The sequence below is a fragment of the Heloderma suspectum genome, chromosome 7, assembly GCF_057233095.1.
Source record: "Heloderma suspectum isolate Gila_16-S chromosome 7, 16-S_ref, whole genome shotgun sequence".
NCBI classification, from domain to species: domain Eukaryota; kingdom Metazoa; phylum Chordata; class Lepidosauria; order Squamata; family Helodermatidae; genus Heloderma; species Heloderma suspectum.
The window spans coordinates 22,668,285-22,686,383 of NC_139464.1; the positions used below are offsets into that span (position 1 = coordinate 22,668,285).

The 18,099-nt window shown below is 46.4% G+C and overlaps 1 protein-coding gene across 3 annotated transcripts in view; it reads right to left on the reverse strand.

Annotated features, from left to right (window-relative positions):
* The window catches only part of PEX26 (peroxisomal biogenesis factor 26), a 20,887-nt gene extending 3,372 nt beyond the window's left edge, over window positions 1-17,515 (reverse strand). Inside the window, exons 1-5 of one of the 3 annotated variants that reach the window (XM_084809277.1) lie at window positions 16,871-17,515; window positions 14,042-14,182; window positions 11,176-11,489; window positions 9,020-9,169; window positions 3,333-6,347 (exon numbers count right to left, since the gene is read on the reverse strand). In XM_084809277.1, the coding sequence (XP_084665403.1) occupies window positions 6,244-6,347; window positions 9,020-9,169; window positions 11,176-11,489; window positions 14,042-14,182; window positions 16,871-17,100 (939 nt within the window). In that variant the 5' untranslated portion in view covers window positions 17,101-17,515 and the 3' untranslated portion in view covers window positions 3,333-6,243. Of the gene's footprint in view, window positions 1-3,332; window positions 6,348-9,019; window positions 9,170-11,175; window positions 11,490-14,041; window positions 14,183-16,870 lie in introns of those variants that run through there. The other 2 variants (XM_084809278.1, XM_084809279.1) reach the window with 2 other exon arrangements.
* Window positions 17,516-18,099: the final 584 nt, after the last annotated feature.

Below are 18,099 nucleotides of genomic sequence, written 5' to 3' on the forward strand. Positions count from 1 at the left end.
AATATGAGCTCTGGAACAACAGAGAACAAATTTGCTCCATCGTCTGTGCAACAGCCCTCCAAATAGTTGAAGATGGCAATCATACCACCTCTTAATAATCTCTTATCCAGGATAAACATACCCATCTTCTTCTACCTTTCCTCATAGGACTTGGTCTCACCATCTTAAAAGGCTTGTTCTCATTAAAGCACAAGTCACATGACCCGTTCGCACCACTGCCTGGGCGCATGGCACACACAAAACAACTGGCCGCGTTGCCTGCCTGCACATGGTAAGCCAGTTATACACAACCGCTGTAATGCGCTGGTTTCCATTTTAGTCACACTGCCCAGTATGTTGCTTTCAGTGGCGGCTGGTGGCTCCGATGTAAATGGGGCAGTGAATCTGCTCTGGGTTTCAGTCAGAACTCTAAAGGAGCTATGCACATCAGACTCACCAGCCTCCACTGGTTGCTTTTCAAAGCTCTCACAGTTGCGCACTGTAAAAGCTGAATCCTGCATGTGGGTCTGGATGTGCATAGCTGAGTCACTGCAGAATGGGGGCGAGCCAAGGCTGTAGCAACAAGGGAACCCGACTCCTTTGCTGACTGAGTGCTGTGTACAGCTGCATTCCCCTTTCTCACGCACAATATGGACCAATGCAAGAGAAGAGCTGAATTTCTGTACTTCCCTCACTTGTTAGTCGCAGCAGTCACTTTGCTTCAACTAGCCACGGCTGCATATTTATTTCTCTGGCTCAAGAATAAGTTGGTGGGCGCATGGTGTTTTCCCCTTCCCTCCCAAAATAAAATTTTATTTCATTAAAATAAACAACTTTAATTCAAACATCTTAAGACTGCTTGTGTTTACATTTTTGCTGATTTGTGTTTATGACACTATCTCTGTCATACCTTTACTCTACCCCGCCCCCATTTCTAGTTTACAAGCCTGGAGTGAATTTGTTTTTTCCCTCAGGTTCCCCCCCCCCCCAACAAATATTTTGCCCAAGTGTTTTTCTCTCCACAGCTCCATGTCGAGGAGTAATGTGAACAGGACCTTCTGAGGCTAAATATAAGAACATCTGGATTCTGTTCATTCTCTGGCTAGTCATTTAGTTGCTGGCTTTTTAAAAAGCTTTTATTGGTTTATCATGAATAATACAGTATCACTAATATTAAACTTTTTAAAGATAATGCAAACAAATAAAAATTGTGTTCCCATATTTGTTTCATGTTCATTAAGACGATATGTCCAATTTAGTCCTTATTAACTTCTGTCTTCCACTATTTATGTCAGAGGTTTACACTGTGCCTTTATTTATGAAACTGATAAATGGAAAACAGATTTCCATGAATTGGTCATATTTCGCAGTCCTTCGTACCACTCTTTGAATATCTGGCAGCTGTGCCATTCTGTCCTGTTCTACACCCCCACATTCTATCTATCCAGTCTATTCTGGATCCTCAAGCTGCCATAACCCTGAAGGATCTCATCTTTCCTCACCTGGTGGCCTCCAGATGTTTTGGACTACAACTCCCAGCATTCCTACCCTTGGCTATGCTGGCTGGAGCTGATGTGGGTGTAGTCCAAAACATTTGGAGGGTACCAGGCTGGGGAAGGCTGGCCTAGGCCCATGGCCAAGCTGGTGTCAAATAAAACCTTCTCTCCCCAAGACCTGGCTTCCCTGGAACTTGGGCATCTTCCTTGTGGGGAAAACCTCCCCTTCCCTCCTTACCATGGTGCCTTTAGTGGTGCTCACTCCTCTTTCTGATGAGCTACAGCAGCTGTAGATGTTGTTACCACTGCTGTCTTGCTTCTAAGTGGCCCAAGCCAGGTGCCATGCCTAGGGGCTGCCTTTGGAGCATCACAGTGCAGGGGAGGAAGGTCATAATCACCCCTTGTAACCTCCCCTCCCCTCCTCCTGCCCCTTTACATCACTGAACACTTGCCCACACTCAGCAGGTGGGCTCAGCAGGAGCCAGGTGTACAGGCTCCAAAAATGATGGCATCTTCTCCCCCTTGGCCCTATTTATTCTTTGGGCAGGACCGAGTGGTAAACCTTTTCCTGGACTGTACCACTTCAAGACACAAGTGTGGGTTGCATTTTCCAATGCTTTCCCCAAGGTTGTGGTGGGGACTTCCCTGCACACAACAAAATACATGCCAAGAAAGCTGGGCTGAATCCTTCCCAAGTTGGTTTCCTATGTACAAGGAGGTTGCCCCCACCCCAGGGAGAATTCAAATATGCAAATGCCCACCTGTAGCAAGTGGTAGAGACCATGCAAACGCCATGACATTCTACTTCTGCATGTCCGTGTATGTCCCAGAACTACACCATATTGCTTACCTGGTGACCTATATCTGGCTCTGCAGTACTACTCTGACAACAGAAATAAGAGAGAGGAGATCAGTACTATTGTATCTGGATGACCTCTGGGATGGGGAAATAGCCCTGACTGTTGACCTGATTGTTCCTAAATGCTCTGCTACCATCTACGTTGTTTTTTCTGTGGAGTTGGGGGTGATGAAATGAATAGGTAGACAGCTAGTGTGCATCGATGGGAGAAAGACTTGTGACAATTCTAGCCAAACCAGGGGCTAGAACCAATTTTAGGGCCTGCCCTGTGATAGCGATGGTGCAGACATACTTCTCTGCAGCCATCATGTCAGCGCAGTCATGGAGCTGTTCCAAAGAGGGGAATCCCACTATGACCAGTTTGCAAAGCACTCTGGTGATAAAGTCATTTGCATCCATTCAGGCTTTTCACTCTAGAGAAGGATCTATGGATATGCCCTTGGTGCCTGCTTGTGCTTTTTTAATGGATATGCTTCAGCTTGTTCAGCCCGAGGATGTGAACAAGAGGCTTTGAGACTGATCACCTGCTCTCTTGACCTATGCCCTTCCTTGAGGCAGCCAGAGAGGGGCTGGCCGGTTGGGTGGTGAAGGTTGTAAAGATGAAGTATAATCTGCACCGAATGCAGCAGTTCTAAGACTGCTTCCTTCAATTATTAAAGGAACCCTCATTGGATCCCACCATCCTGTTGGTTTTGACCTTTAAAACCCTATATGGTTCCGGCCCAGCCTATCTTAAGGAGCGCCTCCAGCAACACCAGCCAGGCCGCTTAACAAGATCAGCCTCGGATGGCCTTCTCTCTATCCCATCAGCCAGGACAGCTAGACTGGTGGGGACAAGGGAGAGGGCCTTTTCTGTGGTGGCCCCCACTCTGTGGAACTCCCTCCCTAGGGAACTCCGCCATGCCCCCTCTTTAATGAGCTTCCGCCGTGCATTAAAAACGTGGTTGTTCAGGCAGGCATTTGGGGTGGGTTAGGGTATTTTAGAAAACATTTTTATTGTAGAATTTTATTGTTTTAAACTGTTTTATTATACGCTGTACATCGCCCAGAGTGGCTGGGTGACCAGCCAGATGGGCGATTAATAAATTTAATAATAAAATAATAAATAAATCCTAGACAATTACCATTTGGTTTCAGATTTATAATTTTCTTGGGCAAGATGCTCAAATGGATGGTGGTGGCCCAACTCAAAGCTTTCTTGGAGGAAACTGATCATCTTGAACCTTTCCAATCTGGCTTTAGGCCCAGTTTTGGAACTGAAACAGCCTTGGTCACCGACAGATGCCCTGTATTGGGAGCTGGATGGGGGGGTGCGGCCCTGTTGGTTCTGCTGATCCTCACAGTGGCCTTCAATACCATCAACCATTGTGTCCTTCTGGGAAGGGGCTGAGAGGCACCATTTTGCAGTGGTGTTATTCTTACCTGGTTTGTAGATCCCAGAAGCTGGTTTGGGGCCTGAGTCCTTGGCCAATGGCTTATGGGTCACACAGGGCTCCAACTTGTCTCCTGTGCTATTCAACATCGCTATGAAACTACTAGGAGAGATCATCTGAGTATTTGGAATGGGGCCTGATGACACCCAGCTCTAGCTCTCATTTTCATGCAAATCCAGGGAGGCTATGAGGCTCCTGAACTGGTACCTGAGTGCACTGATGGACTAGATGTGGGCTGAGCAACTGTGACTTAATCCAGACAAGTCAGAGAAGTTGCTGGTTGGTAGGACCCCCAATCTGGGATTAGGTGCACAGCTTGTTCTGGATAGGTCTGCAGTCCCCTTGAAAAACCAGGTGCCCCTGGACCCAGCTTTGTTCCTGACGGCAGTGACCAGGACTGCCCTTGCTGCAGCTTCAGCTGGCAGTCCAGCTGCACTCTTTCCTGGACAAAGCAGATCTGGCCACATGTTTTGGTCACATCCAGATTAGGTTACTGCAACACACTCTACATGGAGCTGGCCTTGAAAAGTGTTTGGAAACTTCAGCTGGTGCACAACGTGACAGCCAGAGTTCTGTCTGGGACTTGCTTTTCAGAGCATATAATTCTGGTTTAGTTCAATCTACACTGCCTACCAGGTTGTTTCCAGGTACAAGTCATAGTGCTGGTTATTAACTATAAATCTAAAGAGTTTGGGACTAAAACAACTGAGCTTTCTGCACAAGCCCTGCCCACCCACTGATTTCTTCATTCAAGGCCTTGCTTCATGCCCTGTAGCCAGCAAGAAGTCTGGGTGCCTGGAATATGGCACAGGGTCTTCTGGCTTGCACAGCCCAGACTGAGGAACTCTCTACTTTGGGATGCCCAATTGGCCCCCTGTTTTGTTGGCTTTTGGGGGTTCTGTTAAGACCTTTGTTTTCTGGCAGGGTTTTGGCTTCCTTTAAACTTTCCTCGCTGCTATTGCAAATGATATTTTAGTTGGCTTTGTTTGTTTGCTTTGCTCTCTCTTTCATTATATTACCTCTGTTGGTAGAATGCTATGTTTTTGGTTTGTGAGTGTGAGCTGCCTTGGGATAAAAGAAAATGAATGAGTAAAGGAACAGAACACGTCTGTAAATCAGGACTACAGAATTAAAAATGCATATATAGCAATCAGCCTTGAGCAGCAGCTCTAAAGATTCAGAGTTACTTAAAAAAAAACTAGTCATCAAGCCTTTCTAGTGATCAAGTATTTTGAACTATGGCCCCATGAAATGTCTTCTATCGATTGTGGAACTACCGTAGCAATCCCATCAGTATGGGCAGAACATAGCAGAGGTCATGCCTAGATGCTACTCTGCACCTGTTCTGCCGTCTTCTCCTTTGCAAGAATGAGAGCCACATTTTACTGGACATATAAATTACTCAACTTCGCTTTTGAAAACGTTTATCTGAAAGGTACATTAAATGGGTGCAAGCGACAATTGCTTTAAAATATCTGTCTAAAAAAACATAACTTTTGCAAGCTCCTCCCAGATTGAAAACAGGTCACCACTGCCAAGCCATTAAAAAAAAATAACCAGCAAACATGTTGATAACATTATAACAACACTCCTTCAGATAAAGACCTGCATGTTCTTAAGGCGGCTTACGTACTATTAATTTTCCTACCTGGCACAAATCCTGTGCCTATAACCACTGTGTGCAACAAGCAGTTGACGCTTTGACCATTGCTCCATCTCCGTGCCAGGAAAAGGTTCAACTGTTGGCACGTTTGCTTGCTGCACAGAAATGTTACAGGTACAGGAGCTCTGACAGGAGGGGAGCGGGGAAGGGGACTCTAAAGTCAAGAGACCTGAAAGGGTGATGGAATAGCCCTGTGCTCCACTTGCTGTAGAGGTAGAGCTCCACTACCAAAGCAAAAGAGAAAAGCATTCTGCCCAAGACCTCTTCTTTATCCCCAAAAGCACTGGTTCTGTGCCCATGAGCAAAAGCACCCATGATTAGTAACAGGGAAGGCATCTTGGCCAAACTGTCTAGTGATGCCATACATCAGAAGCCACACAGCTGGCAACAGTCACTCTTTGTCAGAAAACACTCCATGCCTCTTTCGGGAGGCCAGGTTGCATCAAAAGTAAAATGACTCGAAGAGGAAGTCCTCCAATGGCCCAATCCCAATATTTACTTGGAAGTAAGCACCACCATTCAAGTAAGGTTGTTTTTAGGAGTGCAGCTGCAGATGCAGACAGCCAAAGGAGGAAAGTGACCCCATACTGACCCCTCAAAAGACACTGGCTAGGAGGAAAATCAGCATTGATTGGCGGGTTTCAGCTGCATTCATTATCAGACCAGATTCTTAGTCCTTAAAGAAAATCCTGCAGTGCTCTGCCCTCCTGCTCCACAGCTGAAACGTAAAGCCTTAACTGGCTTATGAGTCTTTCGTGGCTTTTCAGTAAGTTCTCCAATAAGCACTGTTTTGTCCTCCTGAACTAGAGCCACCTAGTCTTGAATTGGAGGCCTAGAGTGTGGAGGAAATACAGCCAACCGGGCCTGATGGAAAAGCTGGAGCAGCCTGTAGAGGAAAGGCAGGGATGTGGGAGATGCTGGGAAAGAGGAATGGAAGAAGATTACTTTCATTTTTCATCTACACCCATCACAATACCAGATGTTACTCTGACACTGGTCAAATATTCCTCCTCTAAGTGTAAACAAATGCCTCCGGCCCCCGCCACTGCCGCCAAGTTCTCACATTGCTAAAAATAAACCCAGGTTGCCTTCACACTATCAAAAGGTATTTCTAACACCAGTGTCAGTTCCAGGTTTTTTAGGGCAATTGGGCAAGACACCCTCAGTGGGCCGCCTCTCTCAATGAGTTCTTCCGCCTCACTGCCATCGGCACCAGCTGCACATGCTCCTCATCCTCTACCACTTGCTTGCTTGACAGGCAGACAGCCAGTGGGCAAGGAAGCCGTGGCATCTACTGCTCCTCCTTCTCACCACTACCATTGTCGGGGCCAGAGTGAGAGGCAGCTGAACAAGCGGGTTGCAATGGTGAAGAGGACGAGCAAGTCATAGAATCATAGAGTAGTAGGGTTGGAAGGGGCCTACAAGGCCATCGAGTCCAACCCCCTGCTCAATGCAGGAATCCAAGTCAGAGCATCGCTGACAGATGGCTGTCCAGCCTCGTCTTGAACGCCTCCAGTGTGGGAGAGCCCACCATCTCCCTAGGTCATTGGTTCCATCGTTGCATTGCTCGAACAGTCAGGAAGTTTTTCCTGATGTTCAGCCGGAATCTGGCTTCCTGTAACTTGAGCCCATTATTCCGTGTCCTGCACTCTGGGATGATGGAGAAGAGATCCTGGCCTTCCTCTCTGTGACAACCTTTCAAGTACTTGAAGAGCGCTATCATATCTCCCCTCAGTCTTCTCTTCTCAAGGCTAAACATGCCCAGTTCTTTCAGTCTCTCCTCATAGGGCGTTGTTTCCAGTCCCCTGACCATCTTCGTTGCCCTCCTCTGAACCCTCTCCAGTTTGTCTTCATCACTCTTAAAGGATGCATGTCCAGCGGCTCTTGTCAGCGGGCCCTTCTGGGTTGTGGGCTGTTGGGAACTGCTTAACCTTGATGCCAGCACTACCAGTCTTGCAGCTTCACTATCCTAATTTGCCCATTTACAGTTACTTAGCTGGAACTGTCAAGTTCCTCTTGAATGCTCAGTTTTTCCTATTGGTTATCAATGGAACAAACATTCCAGAGCTCCACCTAGCAACCGAGGTAGACCTGTTCAGGCAGATCAGCTTAAAGCAGTGGGGAAATATCTAGGTCCTAAAGATAAATAAAGAAGAGCTGGGAATGGGCGGACATTTTGTATTCAAACAACACCGAAGCACACCTCAAAGCCCTAGATATCATTGTCCTGATCTGCATGTTTGGCAGAATCACGTGTGCCGGTTGACTCTACCACTCCAGGTGGAGCATCACATGTTTGAATAAAAACATTTTTAAAAAGTCACCACATGTAAAAACAATCAGGTCATGGAGAAGTATTTGCCTTCTTCTCCCTGATGTGCTAGGTTTCTATGTGTAGCAAACTGTATTGCATTGTACCAAATGGATTTTGTGGTTTGTATTGCTGTTTGGAAAGCTTGAAGCTTTTTTGAAGCATGGGGTGGGATATGGATTTAGAGCTTTCCCCAACCTGGGGCCCTCCAGATCTGTGGTACTACAACTCCCATAATTCCCAGCCAGTGTGGCAATGCTGGTGGTGAATTGTAGGAACTGTAGTCCAACAAATCTGGAGGGCACCAGGTTGGAGAAGGCTTGAGTAGATCAATGACATTTAAACATGCCCCCCACCCCCACCTGCAGTTTGAAGTGGTACAATCCAGCAAGAGCTCACATATGATCCTGATGATTATGTAGCATGGTTCAGATTTTGAGATGCTTGAGGGATCACTCTGACTCAGGGGTAGGCCATGGTATTTGGGGGGCGGGGTGTCCCAGCAAGCCAAGAGAATGGTGGCAGCGGGTCGTTGGGGTAAATAAGCACATCCCAATTGCTATCCTGCTGTAAGGGAGTGATTGAACCAGGTATGGATCAATCTAGATGCAAATGGAAAACTAGGCATACATAGAGACCTCCTGGTGTGTGTGTCTCTCTCTCTCATACACACACACTGCATCCAGCCTGCCCAAGAAGCTTACATCCTGGGCTCTGATTCTAGGGACCAAGCCCAAACCCTCTGTCCCCAAACTCTCAAACCTCAGTTTCAGTAGGCAGGGCCAGTCCAGGACATTTTGCTGCCTGAGGCGAAGAACAAAATGGCGCCCCCTCCCATTCAATGTAGAAAAGTCATGTTCAAGACTGAACATGTTTCTTCACCACCAACGATGGGACAGCATCCTCTGCTACACCTGAAAGCAGCAGACTAGCTTAGGGGGCATAGGGAAAGCCACATGGCACACAATTCTCCCCTCAAACAATTTGCTGCTGGCCTCCCAGGATTTGCGACCGCCTCACTTTGCTAATGATAGGGCCGGCCCTGTCAGTAGGTGCAGGTTCTTCTGTCCTGCCTCAGATACTCAAGGCCTTATCACCAGCAGTCTGTGCTGCTTGGAAAGGGCTCCTCAAGTCATTTCAGAAATCCATATCCTGACCAAACGCCTAAGACAACCCCTGTCCCAGTTACCACTTCCCACCTTCCAAGTCCCTCATTTCTAATTCTCTATAAATAAGAAGTTATAGGGAGTAATAGCTGGATGTTTCTGTCTCTCTCACCTGGGTCAAGTCGCACTACAACGACACACAACATGAAAGCAGCCAAGAGCGTCTTTTTGTAGGAGAGGGAGCAAAACTGGCTTGCTAAGGATCCCAGCACTCGGCCCAGTTGTGCCAATATAGTCAACACCTTTTGGGACACCGAACCTGCTATACAAGAGAACAAAGTTGCACCAAGGAAAGCAGTGAGGAGATTATCATTCAAAAGAGATCTCTCTCTAAAAAGTGGCTTTTAAAGTTCTTTCCAGTCAGGTTCTGTGCAAATAACACTTTTTCCTTAGAGGGTTTCTGGACTGTGAGGTTGTCATATAAAGGCTGCCCAGCCATCACTAATTTCTTGTGGATAATCCAGCCAATATACTTTGTAAAAGAAAGCTGACTTGTTGCGCCTGTGACTTTAGGTTCACAAAATCTTGGTCACACATCTAACAAAAGTGGGCTTTAAGCCCCAAAAGCTGATACCACCACATGCTTGTGTAATCTCTAAATTGCATCAGCACCTTTTGTTAGTTTATTACAACAAACTGATATGGCTACCCCTTCAGCCAACAGATTTTTAGTGCCTGGGAACCAAGATGCTGTACAACTCGAAAAGCCAGTTTGTGCAATACAAAGGAATAGAGGAACCTGTGGGAAGCGGTTTGTCTCTATCCATCATCCTGTTTGATGGGCCCTTTTGATAATCTTATCAACTTTATCTGCACCAACGGAAATTTTGGTCTGTGTGCACAACCTTTCATAATAGGTCAGGGGCAGCCCAAGAAAACAAGACTAGGACAACAAGCCAACCAGACTCTAACAGAAGCTACAAAGGGAACATGAGAATGTAAGGAGAGCCCTGCTAGATCAGACCAACGGTCAGTCTCATCCAGCATCGTTCACACAGTGGCCACACAGCTGCCCACGGGAAACCCATAAACAGGACATGAGTGCAACAGCGCCCTCCTGCCCAAGTTCCCCAGCAACTGGTGTACATAGGCACACTGCCTCTGATACTGGAGGTAGCATATCATCATCAGGACTAGTACCCACTGATAGCCTTAACCTCCATGAATTTGTTCAATCCCCTTTTAAAGCCATTCAAATTGGTGGCCATAACTATGAATTGTGGTAGCAAATTCCATAGTTTAACTATGCTCTGTGTGGAGAAGGACTTCCCTTTATCTGTCCTGAATCTCCCACCAATCCCCTTCATGGGATGACCCTGGGTTCTAGTATTATGAGAGAGGGAGAAAAAAGGGAGCTAGTCTACAAGGCAGGCATGTGCGCAAAAGGCTTCATTGAAGAACTGACCAGGAAAGAGATCTTGGGGTTGTGGTGGGCAGCTCAATGAAGATGTCAACCCAGTGTGCAGCTGCCGTAAAAAAGGCAAACTCCATGTTAGGCATAATTAGAAAAAGGGATTGAGAATAAAACTGCCAACATCATACTGCCTTTATACAAATCTATGGTAAGACCACACTTGGAATACTGTGTACGGTTCTGGTCACCACACCTAAAAAAAGATACTGTGGAGCTAGAAATGGTTCAGAAAACGCCGACTAAAATGATCAAGGGGCTGAAGCATCTCCCCTATGAGAGAAGATTACAACAGCTGGGATTGTTTAGCTTGGAAAAAAGGAGGGTAAGGAGAGACATGATAGCAGTCTACAAAATTATGCATGGTGTGCGGAATGTGGATAGACATTTTTCCCCCTCTCTCAAAATACTAGAGCCTGGGGTCATCCCATGAAACTGATTGGTGGGAGATTCAGGACAGATAAAAGGAAGTACTTCTTCACACAGTTAAACTATGGAACTCGCTACCACAGGATGTAGTGATGGCCACCAATTTGGGTGGCTTTAAAAGTGGGTTAGACAAATTTCTGGAGGAGAAGCCTAGTCCTGATGGCCATGTGCTATCTCCAGTACCAGAGGCAGTATGTCTATGTACACCAGGTGCTGGGGAACATGGGCAGGAGGGTGCTGTTGCACTTGTGTCCTCTTTGTGGGTTCCCAGTCAACAGGTGGTTGGCCACTGTGTGAAGAGAATGCTGGACTAGATGGACCCTTGGTCTGATCCAGCAGGGCTCTTCTTGTGTCTTATTATGTTAAGAATATAGGTGCACTCAAGCATCCATCGTCTCAGCTGTAAGGCTGCTAAAAAGAAAGCCTACCTAACCCCTGCTTCAACACCATTTCTGATGGTTCCTTGAGTATCGGGGACTCCTCTTCCTGCTGCAACCACCGATGCTTCTTCTCTCTAATGCTCTCATGGGCCTCCAGCTGCTGCTCCTCGCTCAGAGCTCTGCAGCCTCGAATCAGCTCCTCGGCCTCTGCAAAGTGCCTGAGTGGCAACAGCACATGGGACAGATGCAGCTGGACCAACAGGCCATAGCTGGGCGCATGCCAGTTGGCTGGAGAACGTAGCCAGTCACTGCCAACTTCTAGCATCACGTGGGGCTCTTCTACTTTGCTATGTAAGAGGATGCTAAGAGGGAACACAACAGCAACAACACTTCAATACGATTGCATAAGAACACATCTGTATTTACGTAGTACTTTTCCTATGCATTCTTAAAGCACTTGACAAAGAGAGTGACAATTAACATAGTGCAGGAGCTGCACTATGTCAAGAGCTGCAGTTCCTTGGGGACAATCTGTTGGAGGCCACATACTGGTGGCAGGCAGGGCCAGAGCCCAAAGTGGGCAGGGCCACCTCTTTCCTCTCTGTGCCACCCCCTTTTCTTTCTTTCTTTCTTTCTTTCTTTCTTTCTCTCTCTCTCTCTCTCTCTCTCTCTCTCTCTCCCTTCAGCAGGTTTCTGAGGAGGGTCAGATTGCTTTTGCCAGAGGTCTGAACTGATTAACTGCAGAGGGGTTCCCACTCTCCTTCCATCATTCAATCCGTTTCAGCTCCCCCAACCCACTCCTTATTTACCTGCCGCCACCCCCTTGCTGGAGGTCTGAACAGATCACTTTCATTGCTCCGTCCATGTTGGCATTTTTTCTCTCTCCAGCCCTTCTTCTGTCCCCTGTTACATGTTATGGTATATTTTATTTCTATGCTGCCTTTTGGCCAAAAGGCCCCCAAAGCGGCTCACAAAAATCTACAAATACAATATTCAAACAATACACTAAATACAAGTTTAAAGCAGAAATATCACAACAGCTGTTTAAAACTAAAACAACTAAAAACCCTGCAGCCAGAACACACCTCCTACCTGGGCGACCCCCTGGGCTTAGGCCGAGGGCTACAGTTTGCCCACCCCTGATGTAGTGGATTCAGTACATGAGGGGAAGGTTGGGTTTACATTCTTGGTTGGTCATTAAGGTCACTGGCTGGCCATGAGCAAATCACACTCTCGCAGCTTAACCTACCTCACAGGTTGACGGTGGCAATAAAAACAGGAGACCCCTGTGTAGGCCACTCAGAGCTCCTTGGAGGAAGGGCAAATATGACAAAACTTGCAACAGAAATGACACAATAGATCAATATCAAATATCTTAGTAATCATCTGCAAGGTGAAAGGTGTGCAGTCCTGTTGCCCCAAGTCATGAAAGGACTGGCATTTGACAAGTAGATTCATAGGAAGTTTCTGCTGGGATTCTGCAGCTACCACCCCACCCCACTGATGTTCCATAAAAGGCAACTTCTAGAGGAGAGTTTGCCTTCCTGGGAAAGTTTGTTTGCTTTCCTAGGAAAGAAAGAATTGGGCAGGTTGACCTTGTCAAAGCCAGCCACCTCCCCTTTGGTGGGGGACTACAGCTCAGTGGCAGAGCATACACTTTGCATGCAGGAGGTCCCAGGTTCAATCCCAGGCAGCTCCCACTAAAAAGGATCAGGTAGCAGGTAATAGGAAAAACCCTTCTCTCCACAAGACCCTGCAGCGTTACTGCCAGTCAGAGCAGCCAAGACTGGCCTAGATGGACAAACAGGCTGGCCTGGTATAAAGTAGCTTCCTATGATTCCTATTACACACCTGAAAAATAACAGACACAGGCTATTCTAGTCTGGTGACTTAAGTCAGGGGTGGGTAAAAGGTAGACCATGGTGCACTCATGAGTTTTGGAGAACTATTTATCACCTGCTAGTTGCTGGAATTCTTGCAAAGAATGCTAGACTAGGTGGACCTTGAACTAAAGCCAGCAGGACACCATGAAATTCACTGCAGGACCTTGGACTAGTCACTCTCTCTCACCTTAACCTACATCACAGGTGTGTTGTGAGAATAAAAGGGGCGTGGGGGTGTGGAGAGTTATATATATATATATTACCTTGAGCTTCTTGGAGGAAAGGCAGGATACAAATGTAGCTGCTATTATTGTTATCATTATCATTACTGATGATGATAATGTTCTTAAGCAAGAGTGCAAAAACAGGATCACTTTATATGTACATGTTTATCTGGTCTGCTACAGAAGTGTCTAATGCTTTTTGTATTGTTTTAGTTACGTTTTTGTTTTAATTTTGGTCTTACTATTGTTAGCCACTTCGAATGCCATTTTTGGGTGGAAAGGCGGGATATAAATCAAATAAATAATAGTTGCATCTCAACTGTTGAGATCTCAAGTATGCACTCTAGCTCTGAAAATGTAAAACACTTTGGTGGGCCATGGGGATTCTAGTAAATAATATGTTATTATTACATTGTACCCCACCTTTCCATTAAAAAAAATGCCCAATAAACCATACAAGACTAAATTCAACCCATCCCTTATTTAAGCAACATTCACGTGGAAGATACAGATCTAGTTTATACTGAAGTGGTAAACTGATGCTGGACTGTACCACTTCAGACTGCAAATGGGGGGAAGGGTAATTATATGGTTGAATGTACTTCCATCTGAAAAACAAATCCTTGCACATGGAGAACTAGTATGTCCAGGAGAAGGCTAAGCTATAACCATTCTCTAGTTTTCTACATGGAGGGCATTTTTTGTATGGAATTCAGTCAGTCATGTGCACCCCAGCCCCACCTGCATGCTGAAGTTGTACAAACCAGAAACAGGTTTACTAAGCATAGACAGAAGAGGGGAACCCACCACAGCTCCAGAATTTGGGGAGGCCAACGTTCCGGATCATGGTAATAGTGAAGGATCCAAGGGAGGACTTCTCTCCATCTGTTCATCTCTGCCAGGGCCTGGATACCCACAACACATAAGGCGCATTTCAGTTCTTCAGAGCTGATTGAGCAAAGAGACACAAAAAACAAGAACTGTTGGTGTGTGTGAGAATCTGCGCTCCTGCAAGCAACATCCCAACCTTGAGCTGGAACTCCGGCCTCTGCCCCCACAACTACAAGTTAAATTGAGAGTTTTTGTTTACAGGTCACAGACCTGCTGATATAAAGCTTGATTTCAGTATTGCAAGGGTGCTGAAGTTCAGATTTTGGCATGTGTTGAACCTGGTTCACACATAACGCTAAGCCATGGTTTGTTGAAATCTGGCTTGTCATTGTATCTGAACCAATCCCTGGAAACAGTCCATGTTTTGTTAACCAAGTATAAATCACAAATAGAAGCTTGTTGTTGGCTTACAAAGTCTGGCTTGCTTAAACTATTGCTTGTCATGATGTCTCAACGCAGGACTGTGGCTTATCCCTGGCTAGTTGGTGCTGCTGTCTGTCCTGAAACAGAGGCATCCAGCAAGAGCAGCCTGAAAACAAAATCACTCTGAAGGCTGGCAAAATGAGCAGGAGAGAAACAAATCAGAACTAGGGAAACAATCTGCAGTTTGTTTGCTCGTCTGCAAGACAAGTCATGGCTAAAGCAGCAAATCATGGTTAACATAAAACATGGCTTAGCATTATATGTAAATGCAGCCTGTGTGTGCGCGCATGTGAGAAAGAATTAATAGTCACAACAATTAAAAAATGGTTAAGATTTGCAGTACAAATATATCCTAGGGGTAAATCTAGGATCTCTTAATCGTAAGACTTGCCCTAGGTATTGGAATAAGCATCTCTGTTATCTGAACACCTCAGTTTCTCTCTTGCTGACCCCAATCAGCCCCAAGGTCTACACAGTGTGGGGCACAGGGATGAGGTTACTTACTTCACAGGACTTCCATATACTTGTGTTGCCCAAGCTGTCAGTTCAGCACATTTTGTGTGTGTGATAGATAGGTGTATACATGTGCACACTGAATCTGATCCAACATTCATTTTTGGAATTCATTGCTGCAAATTATGATAATAGCCACCAGATTGAGACAGTTTAAAAAGGGAATTAGATACATTCACAGAGGATAGATGTCTCAGTGGCACTATTTAACTATTATTTACAATAGTTAAATAAAACCTTCAGGTGCAGAGTTGGAGTGGGGGGAAGCAGGAGGTGGGCTATTGCCTTGACGCCCTTTTGGGGCTTGCTGGAAGCATCTGGTTGGCCACTGTGGTTATTCTATATGTGGAGAGGCAGGGGGAGATGAAAGCCAGAATTCTGACCCAGGATGGCTTTTCTATACTCAGCCCTAAAACACGATGACTGAATAAAGATATCTCAATTTTGCTAAGTTTTGAGGTTGATTTGCTTCCTCCCCACCCTCATCCCCCTGTGATTCTGCGTTGCCATTTCTCTGTTTTGATTGGATTCTACTTATTGTTTTGTTGTTTAAAAACTCTAAGCCAGTTTGCAGGCCCTTTTTTAAAAATTAGAAAAGGAAGGGTGAGGAAAAACCCGCCAAAGAAAATTGAGTGTGTCTGAGCATGTTCTGATATTTCACCATGACATAATCACAGCTCTCTCTGTTTGGAGGATCTCTCCCAAATCCCAAGTGAGCCCTCAGTATCTCTCTTTTTGGAAGATAACTCCCCAGTATCAAACATTACATCTCCTTGATTTGCTGTGGTATCCAATCTGGAATTTAAAGGTGCTTCTAGACTGAGGACTCCTGACGCTAACCATCAGAAGGCCATGTGAAGCTATTCCGTCTTTTCTTTCTTATGGCTCAATCCTATGCATGCTTAAACAGAAAGAAGGCCTACAACTCTCAACATGCCCCAGGCAACATGCTGAGGGCATCCTGGGAGATGTAGGCCTTTATTTCTATCTAAATATGTATAGGATTGCACCCTTAATGGATTTTCTGTAGTAAGAAAAAAGACAGAAGAAACGGTTGGAAAACATGGGAGGGTTACAAATGGAAGACAACATCGTCTGTATGGACAGCCATCTGTCAGGGATGCTCTGACTTGGATTCCTGCATTGAGCAGGGGGTTGGTCTTGATGGCCTTGTAGGCCCCTTCCAACCCTACTATTCTATGTTTCTCTGATTCTATGACCCCCTGCAAAATTCCATGAATGAGGAAGGGTGATAGCACGAAAAAGGCCTTGTCTAGAAGCACCCATAATGTTTAGACTTTGCCATTCCCTGACTCCATTGGACAAATTCCTGGAGCAAAAGGCTATCAATAGCTACTAGTCCTGATGGCTATATGCTACCTCCAGTAATAGAGGCAGTGTGCCTATGTACACCAGTTGCTGGGGAACATGGGTGGGAAGGTGCTGTTGCACTCATGTCCTGCTTGTGGATTCCCCATGGGCTGCTGATTGGCCACTACGTGAACAGAATGGTGGACTGGATGGACCCTTGGTCTGATCCAGCAGGGCTCTTCTTATGTCCTTGTCTCTGAGACACAGGGCTCAGCCCTCACTCTTCTGCTACTCGTGCCAAAAAGTACCAGAGTGGCCCTGCAGAGGTTGTTGGGCTCCGATTCCCATCAGCCCCAGCCAGCATTGCCAATGTTCAGGGCTGACAGGAGTTCTAGCCCAACAACATCTGGAGGTTCGCCAACCTTGCTTTAAAGGAAAAACAGCAATACAGACCCTTCCCAGTTCTCATCCTCCATCCCAGTTAAATTCGGCACATACCTGTTGGAGTCTTCGCTCTCAGGGTCCCCCATGAGGCTCTCGCAGCCCTTCTCGCACCTGTCCACGGCAGCAGCAAAGTCCCTGTGCATCACTAGCAGATCAGCCGCTTCCTCCAGCAAGGAAGCTGCTTGGGACGCCACTGGAGTCAGAGACACAGGCTCGCTGCTTCTTAGAAGGCTCCCTGCCCCGCCGACTCCAGCAAACGCCACAGACCACTCGTTCCGCATCATCGCTCACTGGCAATCCCAAAATTCAAACACTCCAACTCGATAGCAGCTTCAGTACACAATACTGCACTCGTCAGCTTTGGAATTCGGTTTGTTTGCTGCGTCTCACCTATTCATCCCCTCCCTTCCTCTTCCGAGGCAGGATCTTCGGGCTTTGCAGGCAGACACTAGCAAGAAAGGAAGAAAAAAAATCTAGCGTGCAAGTAAAGACGTCTTCTTCCTTTGCACCATTCTTCAGTATCCAGGAGGAATGACCCAAGCAACTATGCCAATCTGGAGAATTGCAGTCCTTCCACCAGGAAAAGCTTGCGGTGGGGAGGTGTTTGCAGCCTATATGGCCCTATATCCTATCAAACTATCAACAGTGCAGAAGAGGCTTCCTTTCTAGAACGTCAGAGACCATCTCCCTGCACGGCCCAGAGAAACAACGCGATTAGCCCTCGGCTTAGACTATAGGGTTAGCAGCCGCAGAGACTCTCTGCAGCAAAGCATGGTGGGAACTGTAGTTTTGTAAGCAAGGTTGAGACGTCCATGGGAAAGGCTGACTGAGGACGTCCGGGCTGCAACAACCAGAAAGCAGCTTGTCACGGGAAGCAACGTGAACAGGAAGGAGCGCGGGGTGTACTGAGGGGGCTGGAAGGTATGCTGCAGGCGCAGCGTTTGCATTTGCCTTCTGAACGAGGCTGGAGTTAAATTTCCGGCTCTTTGTGTGATTCAGAGCTGCAGCTTTTAAAATATAAATTTTGGGCTCCTCAGATTATATCTCCAGACCTCCAGAGGATTCTTTATGACAGCCTTCCCCAACCTGGCGCCCTCAGTGCTTGTTGGGGATAATGGAAGGTGGTAGCCAACACACCTGGAGGGCACCAGGTTAGGGTTGGCTGCTCTATTATCATCATCATCGCATTTCTGTACCGCCGCATAGCCGAAGCTCTCTAGGCGGTTTACAGAAGTTAAAACATTAAATACAATATAAAAAGTTTAAAAGCCATTTACAAAAAA